This window comes from Chrysochloris asiatica, unplaced genomic scaffold (assembly GCF_000296735.1).
Source record: "Chrysochloris asiatica unplaced genomic scaffold, ChrAsi1.0 scaffold00003, whole genome shotgun sequence".
NCBI lineage: Eukaryota > Metazoa > Chordata > Mammalia > Afrosoricida > Chrysochloridae > Chrysochloris > Chrysochloris asiatica.
Window position 1 is genome coordinate 5980062 of NW_006408521.1, and position 10447 is coordinate 5990508.

The 10447-nt window shown below is 34.6% G+C and overlaps 1 protein-coding gene across 3 annotated transcripts in view; it reads left to right on the plus strand.

The window, feature by feature from the left end:
- Window positions 1-10447, plus strand: part of PCDH15 (protocadherin-related 15) — a 1066306-nt gene that overhangs the window by 167337 nt on the left and 888522 nt on the right. For 2 of the 3 annotated variants that reach the window (XM_006831105.1, XM_006831104.1), the window contains exons 2-3: window positions 4538-4552; window positions 5082-5147. In XM_006831105.1, coding sequence (XP_006831168.1) covers window positions 4538-4552; window positions 5082-5147 — 81 coding nt within the window. The remainder of the gene's footprint in view (window positions 1-4537; window positions 4553-5081; window positions 5148-10447) is intronic. The other variant, XM_006831106.1, reaches the window with a different exon arrangement.

Here is a 10447-nt window from a genome sequence, read left to right on the forward strand (position 1 = left end):
CAATTGCATCAATTCATCTCCATTCTAAATTACTCACTATCCAACTTTCACATGCATAAGAGGCAATTGAAAATGACAAGGCTTGTGGTGGGTGTAGTTTTGTTCTCAAAGTGACATATTTGCTTTAATATACTCTAAAGAGGTTTTTTTTTGCAGCAGATTTGCCTAATGCAGTATGTTATTTGATTTATTGACTGTTGCTTCCATGGGCATTTATTGTGCGTCCAAGCAAATTGAAGTCTTTGACAACTTTAACCTTTCTACCATATAGTGTGATGCTATTTATCGGTCCAGTTATATGGATTTTCATTGTCTTTACATTGAGCTGCAATCCATAGTGAAGGCGATAGTCTGTGATCTTCATCAGTATTTCAAATCCTCTTCATTCCCACCAAGCAAGCTTGTGTCATCTTATATTGCAGGTTGTTAATTATTCTTTGTTCAATCTTGATGCCATGCCCTCATTCATATAATCCAGTTTCCTCAGATTATTTGTTCAGCATACAGATTGAGTAATATGGTGGGAGAATAAAATCCTGACACACATACTTTGTTATGATCTATTTAGTCGGATGCCTTAGCATAGTCAATAGAGCACAAGTAAACATCCTTTTGGTATTCTTTGCTTTCAGTCAAGATCCATCTGACACCAATAATGATATCCCTATTTCCATGTCCTCTTATAAATCTGGCTTGAATGTTGGGCAGTTCCTTATCACCATTCTGTTGTAGCCATTTTGGTGAATTAACTTTAGAAAGACTCCTGGTGTACTTTGGATCAACACTGCACTTCAAGACACAAGGTTGATAGTTCAAATCCACCAGATGCTACTTGGAAACCATATACAGGTCACTATTAGTTGGAATTGACTCAACAGAGCTTGACAGCAACAAGATGTTAATGATTTTGTTTTATGATTTTCATGTTCTGTTGGGTAACCTCTCTTTGGAATGACCACTAATATGAATCTATCTGTTCCAACCTTTTTGTCCAGATAGCTGTCTTCCAAATTGCTTGGTATAGATGAGTGAGTGCTGCTTCAGTGCTTCTTTCGTTTGTTGAAAGATTTAAATTTGCATTTCATCAATTCCTGGAGCTTTGTTTTACCTTGTCTTCTTAAAATTTCCTTTGGAATTTTCTGTTCACTTCTTTTTCTCACTTCTTCCAGTTGTTTTAGCTTCTCTATATGCAAAAGCTCGTGTCAGAGTTTCTTCTGACATCCTTTTTTTTTCGCCCAAACCTTTTTATTGTGAAATTAGTGAAGGTTTATACAAGATCATCAGCTTTATAGTCAACAAATCATACACTGTTTCATCTCAATGATTAAAATCTCCTTCATGCATCAACTATCCCACTTTCTCCTTGTGTTTCCTAATTGCATTTCATTCACCTTCCCATCCCTTCTCAACTTTGTCCTTAGGAAAATGCTATCCTTTTGATTTTGCATGATTGACCATTCCATGGTGAGCAGACCTTACTAATGTCCCCTGATAAAAACCTATCTACTGCTTGTCTGGAAATTGGCCATGAGAGTGAGTTCCTTTTCAGACTTGAAGGGTAGTTGAGGACCATATCCTTCTTGGCATTTTTTTTTTCTTTCCGGTCTTATTAATAACCTTTTGCTTTCTTCATGGATGATGTTCTTCATGTTATCCCACAACTCTCTGATATTTGTTCATTAATATCTAATACATCAAATATGTTTTTGAAATGGTCTCTAAATTCAGGTGGGAGTACTCAAGGTCATATTTTGGCTCTTGAAAACTTATTTTAATTTTCTTCAGATTCAACCTGAACTTATATTTTAACAATTGATGGTCCATTCACAGTTAGCTCCTGGCCTTGTTTTGGCTGATGATATTGAGAGTCTCCCTGTCTTCCCACAGATGCCAGTATGATTCTTGTGTATTTCATCAGGTGAAGTCCAGGTGTATAGTAGCCTTTTATATTTTTAAAAGTATGTTTGCTTGTGCTGTGTGGAGAATTTTTGCATCTGTATATATAAGGAATAAGGAGTGCTGGTAGTGTAGTGGGTTATGATTTGGAATGCAAACCATTAAGATCAACAGTTTGAATCCACCAGTCACTCCGCAGGAAAAAAAGATGAGTATTTCTGCTCCCATAAAGACTCATAGCCTCAGAAAACTTACAAAGTCACTATGAGTCAGAACTGACTCTACAGGACACAAACACCACCACCGCATTTAAAAATAAGAGTGGCCTGTAGTTTTCTTTCCTTGTGGCATATTTTTTTTTATCTTAGAAACTTTGGTAGATTCTTGAAAGAGGAATAGAAGTAAATCTAAGGAGTACTTACTTGATGAACAATGCCATTTCAACAGAAGGAAGCACATTTGGCTGATGTGACTGAATAATTAGCTATCAGAGTCTAATGATGATAGCAGAGCTAGGCAGGGCTGGAACATAATCTGTCTTTTAAGTAAATAGAAAAAAACTAGGGAAAAAATGTAAAATATTTATATTATATATAAAGGGACAACTGTCCCTTTATTTCCTTTTTCTTCATCATATCTGCCCCTAAAAATATTGACTAAATATTTACTCATCTATCAGCAGCATTCACATTTAAGACCCTAATCTATTTTGTCCATCTTCCATCACCATGATGAAGGTGTTAACTAAGACAGTTGCTATATATACAGAAAGAGGAGAAAATGGTCTTGAAAAATAATTACTGTCTGAAATTCAAATAAGAAAACTATTTGTAAGAATAAGCCCAATTTCTTTTGTACTTTCTTTTACAGATCATATATGCTTTCTGAATATTGCATTTTCATTCCCTACATATAGAATTTTTCCTTCTTTTGATCATTTATATTGCTATAAATGTATTAAAAGGTGTGCTTTACACATCCTACACTCTACTGTGATTGTATGACTGTTTATATGTCTTTGTCCTATCTGGTTTCTACTTCTCCTCACTCAAAATCTCTGAAGAAAAGAGCTATTAGTGTTTTTTATTCTCACACTTTCTACATTGTTATTAATCTGTATATTCGACTGACTGACTAAATAATGTTTATCTAAAGAAAAGAAAAACAAGATGAATATAATATTATGAGTATTTGAGTGTTAAAGATAAATTGAGACTGGGATGTGTGAGCAAGGTTTTAACACATATGTGAAATAGCTTGTTTCAACAAGATAGGATGAGGTATGGAAAAAATGGAGACAGAGATGCATTTAACTAACAGGGCTTCTCAGAAAGTACAGAAAATCTCAGACAAGACTAAGTTGTCTAGTGCAAATGTAGGGCAGGGTATTTAATTCTAAGTAAAAGGTCTTAAGATCATAACATGAAAAACTGAACTTTTGCTTTATTCTAAAGAAAACTTGGAAAGATTTTTGTGGAGAAGAGTATGATTATTTTATCTTGGTACATGAATATAATTTTCATGGAATGAATGGTGAATACAAAATAAGAAAGGCTCTGTGTGACTTTTAGATGTTGCAACTTATGACTTCAATATTGATAAAAAAGGAAGGTGAAAAATCGTTTTGTGTCTGAGGTCTCAAGCGTAATAAAAGAGAACACATATCTTAATTTTATAATAATTTGCTTGTAAAAGATCTTATTATTCTTGCCAATATTCATGAGAAACAGCAGATTTATAAAAAACAAGCCAAAGAAAAGGTCTGGAAAAGGTCTTCCAAATAACACATGTATTTGTTGGGCTTTAAACAAAGTTGCTCTAAGGTTCAGTAACAGGAATGGATCATATATGCGTAACTGCACAATGCAGCCCTACCAGGCTCCCTGAGTACATCCCAGGTTAGTAATTTATGTGTCAGAAGTGGTCATTTGACATCTTGTAAGTAAAACGTTCACATTTTAACTATCATGGGCGTTATAGTTCACGATACTATTTTTATGCCCATTACCATATGATATGAAGGAGCTCTGGTAGCGTAGTGGTTACGAATCGGGCTGCGAACCTTAAGGTCAGCGGTTCGAAACTACCAGCCGCTCCGCGGGAGAAAGATGAGGCTTTCTACTCCCGTAAAGATTTACACGCTCGGAAACCCTGTACAGGGTCGCTTTGGGTCGGAACCGACTCGATGGCACTTAACAACAACAACAACCATATGATATGTGGCATGGCATTAGCAAGATTTGTGATAATGAATTAGTCATCACTACTGATTCACAGGCACTATTCTTATGGCTTGGTGAACACTCCGAATAATAGACAGTTCATAAGTAATTGATTTTTATCATTTAATAAACATACAAATGCACTTCATGTTATTTGAAAATCTATATATAATATCCTTTAAGATGCTAATGGCATGTGTTAAAAAGTTAATGGGTTAATTATATTAGAATTATAAAAGCTGCTATAAAAAATGTTCTATATTTCATTACCATGAATCCTTAGGAAATGTCTCTATTATTATGTAATTCTTTTTATATCTTTAAATCTCCTGCTAAATATATACATGTATTCTTTCTTCCTTTCTTTCTCTCATTTTTCTAATCTGCTTCCATTGATGACTCTATCCTCTTGACTCCAGACTGGCAATATGAGGGTAAGATGACAAAAATAAAATCTTAAACAACCTCATGAGCATTGCTTGTCTGTCTTTGTTTTATTCTCTTTAGAACATTGTAAAAATTCTGTTCACTCACTTTAATTAGACCCTTTGTCACAATTAAAGTCCAATTATGTTTGTTTCTGTTTTGAAGCTTTAATTACAATTTACCCTTGTTAATCATTCCTTTATGTTATTTCTTTGGGTTAAATTACCATCCCATTATCTCTGTCCTGAAGAATTTCTGCTCTCTAGTGGTCTCTGCATTTTAAAATATGATTTGAATAATATTGTGATATACAGAGTGACTTCTCTTATGGTGTGCTAAGGAGGTGCTGTGATTATTATAGACATTTAAAAATAATAAATTGTTTAAAAGTAACAAGGTATAGCATTTGGCTGCAGGATTGAAAATGATTAGTACTCTTATTTTGATAAATTTGACCATAGAGTGATTGCCTTTGCAATTTTAAATTCACACCCTTGATTTTGTTTGTTTTTCTTTTGATTTTTATTTCTCCTTCAGATTGCAAGCTAGCTAGGGGAGGACCACCAGCTACTATAGTTGCTATTGATGAAGAGAGTCGGAATGGTGAGTGAGCTTTGTAATTTTTGAATGGCTTATCCAGCATGAATTTCTTGTGATTTCAGTACTTGATTTTCTATGTGTCAAGGTATTAAATGAAAGGTTTAACCCTAATGCACTAGCAATTCCCTTCTAAAAATTTTTCCAGTATGAGTTTAAATTGCACCCTTCCTTGAAAACTCTTTGCTTAGAATAGATTATGCAAAGATGTTTTAATGAATCAGGATGTCTGGTTTTGATTGAGGAGTCATTTTGATTCATCTCAATGATGCATTCAGATACCAGGTAGAATTTTTTTTTTTTTTTTTTGGTCAATAAGTAGAGATGGTTATTATACATATATAGTCTTCTTACTGAAATACATTGTATTTCTCCAAAAAGAAATATACCACAAGAAATTGACTCAAATCAAGTACGGATTGAGATCCATCACCTATTATGCTTCTAGGGTCTGGGAATGGTTAATCCGAAAACTGAAAATGTCTGGAAAGAGAGAGCCTGACAAATGTAGAACAGAAGACTCTGAATGTATTACTGAGTTTCTGCTGTAATTAATACCTGGTACTAAATTCACATAAACTTATTCTTAAAAAAAAAAAAATCCTTATTGAAACCAAAAGTAAATATAAGTGGCTTTCATGTTCTGCAATACTCTTCTAACCTCTCTAAACAATAATGTATGAATATTAAAAGTCTATTCCTCTATTAATTAGAAAGCAGTTGATTATCTCTGGGGGTTCTGTTTCTATTTAAATTCTGTTTCTATTTAAATGAATATATTCTGTGACTTATTTTGTCTGCCACTTCTGTTGTGAAACCACCATTGGATTTGTTTGAGTTGTACTTAATTTTTATTCATAACACCATTAAAAACTAGAGAGACAGAATTATATCAAATAGAGAATGACATTATTTTTCTGTAACTCAACCTACATATATTATGAAAACTATTTTGATATAAACAATACTTAGGTTTATTTTATCATGGGTTTGCCATGTTGAAGTAAACACAGTGATTTGACTCTTTTGAGAAATTAGCATAATATGTTTCTTTCTTTTTTGCATATCCTTTGGAATCAGCCAAAATCTCTGAAGCATCTCTGACATCTGTTTAAAAAATTATGTGTCTTGACTATATTTTTACAACATTAAAAGCCTCCAAAATTTGAGTGATTTTGTTATTATTAAAAAACAAATCTCTAGTCATCATGTAATTATATGATTACTTAGATGTGTGATATATCTAAATAAACTGCAATTTAGTCCTAAAAAGTGTTTGTGGGGTGTGAGGAGTCAAAATGCTATATATCAGCAACAGTTCTGGCTCTCGTTAGAATAAGCTATTTTTCTTTGAAGATACCTGTATTTTTTTTTCAATATTTTTACAATGGAAACCGTTTGCTTTTCTTGAAAAAAAAAAACATATGATAGAAGTTCAATCTGTATATTATTATGGTTTACGAATCCCCTTGACCAAAAAAGCAGAGATTAAATAACACATTTATTCTTGCTAAGTAATTTTAATTTAACAAGTGATTCTGTACACAGCTTATTTTGCCAACCAAGTAATTAGAACAGCTACAAAAATGATATTTCATCTCTCATTGTGATGATTTGATCCTCCTTTCAAAGGAGCTCAGGCACTCTACAAGCATGTTGCCAGAGCAGTGCTGTGCAGTGATATGTGGCAAAATTTCAATATTTGTGCCTTAAAAGAATGTGACATGGCATAGTATCACAATGTTGTGCTCCTTACTTAGCATATTTTGTAGAAACTGCCAGCTATTCAGAATGCTGCCAAAGTTACTTGAGTATCATCACAAGGAGTATAAATACTGAGTTACAGACAAAATGTTTTGCATTTTTCTTTTATATTAAATGCTTAGAAATATGGTGATCCTATGAATTTCTGCCAGATATTGTAATGTAGTGTGTAATCATCCTTGTCTTAAAAGTGTAAGTGAAACAACCCATGAAAATATTTTCATTAGAAAAAAAGATTTTCTTAGGCAATCTAAGAAGCCTTGCAATAAACAGTTATTTCTAGCCTTGAACTTAAAAGACTTTTAATTTTTCATTTCCTACATCTTATAAAATATCTGTGTTTTATAATAAACAGTCAGTTTTAAAGATGTTGGGGATGTTTTAAAAGAAATTCGTAACAAATGCATTATTAAGCCAAATATGTGCTTGTTACGTCAACTTGCTTTTGACTAAGAAGTCTTGATGGTTCTGTGGGCTAAGCATTGGACTACTAGTCTAAAAGTCAGTGGTTCAAATCTACCAGCTGCTATACAGGGGAAACATAGGATTGTAAAAATGTACAACCTCAGAAACCCTTTGTAGCAATTCTACTCTCTCCTATACGCTTGCTGTGAGTTGACATCGACTCATTGGTGATGAATTGGTTTTAGCTTATGTATTAGTTATCTAATGTTGCTATAACAGAAATATCACAAGTAAATGGCTTTAATAACCATAACATGTATTCTTTCACAGATTAGTAAGCTATAAGTCCAGATAGAGGGGCAGGCTTTCTCTTTCTTGATTCTGGGAAAGGTCCTTGTCTCCTTTCATCATCTGTTTGCTCTTCTAATAACTACATCTTAGCATTCCTTAGAGGCCTCCATATAGCTTGGCATCATTCTTTCCTTGAATCTAGGTGCTTCACAGTGCCAACGATGCACTCCACTCCGGCTCTTCTAGCTTGGTAGGCCTCTCTGTGCTCTGCTCACCTCTCTCTCCTTTTATATCTCAAAAGAGATTGACTGAAGGTACAACCTGATCCTGTAAATTACATCTGGCCTCATTAACACCATAGAAGTGAAGATTTGCAACACATAGGGTAATGTCATCAGATCAGAGCTGATCACATCAGGTCCCATCATGGAAGTCATTGCATCATATTAGATCTCATCATGGAGATGATAAATACATTTTTTTTAAAAGCTTTTACTGTGAAATGAATGATAGTTTACATGGTAGATAGTTTACATAGTTTACATGGTAGAGTGATAGTTTACATGGTAGAACATCAGTTTTGCTCTCAACCAATCATATTTTGTCTCATTTTAATTATTACAATCCCTCCCATACACCATCAGTTAACAGTATTTGCCTCCCCCCACCCCCTTTTTTTAATGTACACAAAAACTTTCTGGAATATATAATAGTTTAAACAACTAAAGGGCACATTTTGTAAGCCAGCCTCCTGCCCACCAGCACACAGTTTTTCTCTTTTCATAAGTCTAGAGTCCTCAGCTGCTCTATCTTTCCATGCCATTACGTTTGCCTCCATCTCTGGTGTCACTGCTTCTCTGGTTAGGATCCTATGTTCCACTCATACTCTTCCCTCTTGAAGGTCCTTTGTTCCTGGAATATAAGATTAATTACTCCCTCTTTTTGTTACATAAATTTTTCCTTTACAGTTGTAACCATTGCAACTAGTCATAGCAATTACTCACTGTTGAATCAAAAGAATCCTATCTCCATCTCCTTTCACCAGATCCATCTAGACAAGATGAAAACTATTCAGTGGGGATTCTACCTTCCGCTACTTACTCTGAAACTGAACTCCCTCTTGAAAACTTGTAAGCCAGCCACTTCATGACTTTATAGTCCCCTACCATTTTAGGTATCTAGTGTCTACCTTGACGGCCGTATCAGCCCTGTGTACTAAGGGGATAGGCTTGAACCTTGATGTAAAAACTTCCCTCTCAGTTGGTATTTTGAGCTACTACGAAAGTAAAGGTCAAGTTTATCAAATTGTAGCAATTTACACTTCCTGTATCAAATGTCTTTATCTCCTTCTAGTCGAGTTCTGATAATCAAGCCTTTCAAGCTATGTCAAATGAGTACTATCTGCAAGTTTGGGCATTCTTACGTGCCTCCCCTCACTTCATATCAGTTGCACACTTTTCTCTCAGCTCTAGCCCACCATGGATAGTTCAGTGTTCATGGACTCAGGAGTTCCTAAGTATCCCCAAACTTTGGACTAACTAGCCCTTCCTAATAACTACATCATAACTGAGAATCCTTAACTGTCACAGCTTAATTTATTAATATTTATTACTAAACAATATTGCAAAACATATCTTCCACTGAAGTATAGCTTATACAAAGAAATAGATTAGCTTTAAAAAAAACATATATATATGTGTGTGTGTGTGTGTGTGTTTCTTGCTTAAGACACTAAGTTACCTTTATAGAATCTACATGGTTATCACATTAATGTGTGTATCTTTAAAAACTCTAATACTAGGTAGGATGACAGTATTTCCTTTCTCAGCATGTATATGGTATTTATGTTTGTACATGAATAATAAATACACATATATGTTCTTGTTGTTGCTAAGTGCTATAGCTTTGGTTCTGACTCATAGAGACCTTATACAGGGCTTCCAAGAAACCACCAACTTTGTTTATCCTATAGAGCAACACAGTACTCCATACACACATATGGAAGTATTCAAAAGGTAATGGATAGAGAACCATACACTTTTTTCTTACTTTGGGCCCTGTTAAATTCTTCCCCTCCCTTGAGTTTATGCTCACCTACACACATTACGAATCGGGCTGTGAACCTTAAGTCCAGCAGTTCGAAACTACCAGCCGCTCCACGGGAGAAAGATGAGACGTTCTGCTTCCGTAAAGATTTACAGCCTCGGAAACCCTGTACAGGGTCGCTATGGGTCGGAACTGACTCAACGGCACTTAAGAACAACAACAACAACACACATAAAACATATTCATGGTATCACCCTAATCTGTACCAATAATACATTTTCATCACAATTGCTGGAAAACAAAGTTTATGTTGTAAGAACATAGAGTAGACACATAAAGAATCATGATCATTTTTGACAAACATCGGAAAACTCAAGGTGATTGGTGGTGGTTATGTGCTGTGGAGTTAGTTCCAATTCATAGTGACCCAGTATAGGGTTTTCAGGGCTGTAAATCTTTATGAGAACAGAAAACCTCATCTTTCTCCCATGGAATAACTGGTAGTTTAGAACTGGTGATCTTGAGGTTAGCAGCCCACTTCATAACACACTGCGCTACCAGAGTTCCTTAGAAAGCTCAAGAATCATTGTTTAGTGTGTGATGCATAATTACATATATATATTAGTGTGTGATGCATAATTACATATATATATATTAGTGTGTGATACATAATTACGTATATATATATCTGTTGTTGTTGTTGTTAAGTGCTGTCAAGTCGGTTCCGACCCATAGCGACCCTGTACAGGGTTTCCGAGGGTGTAAATCTTTACGGGAGTAGAAAGCCTCATCTTTCTCCC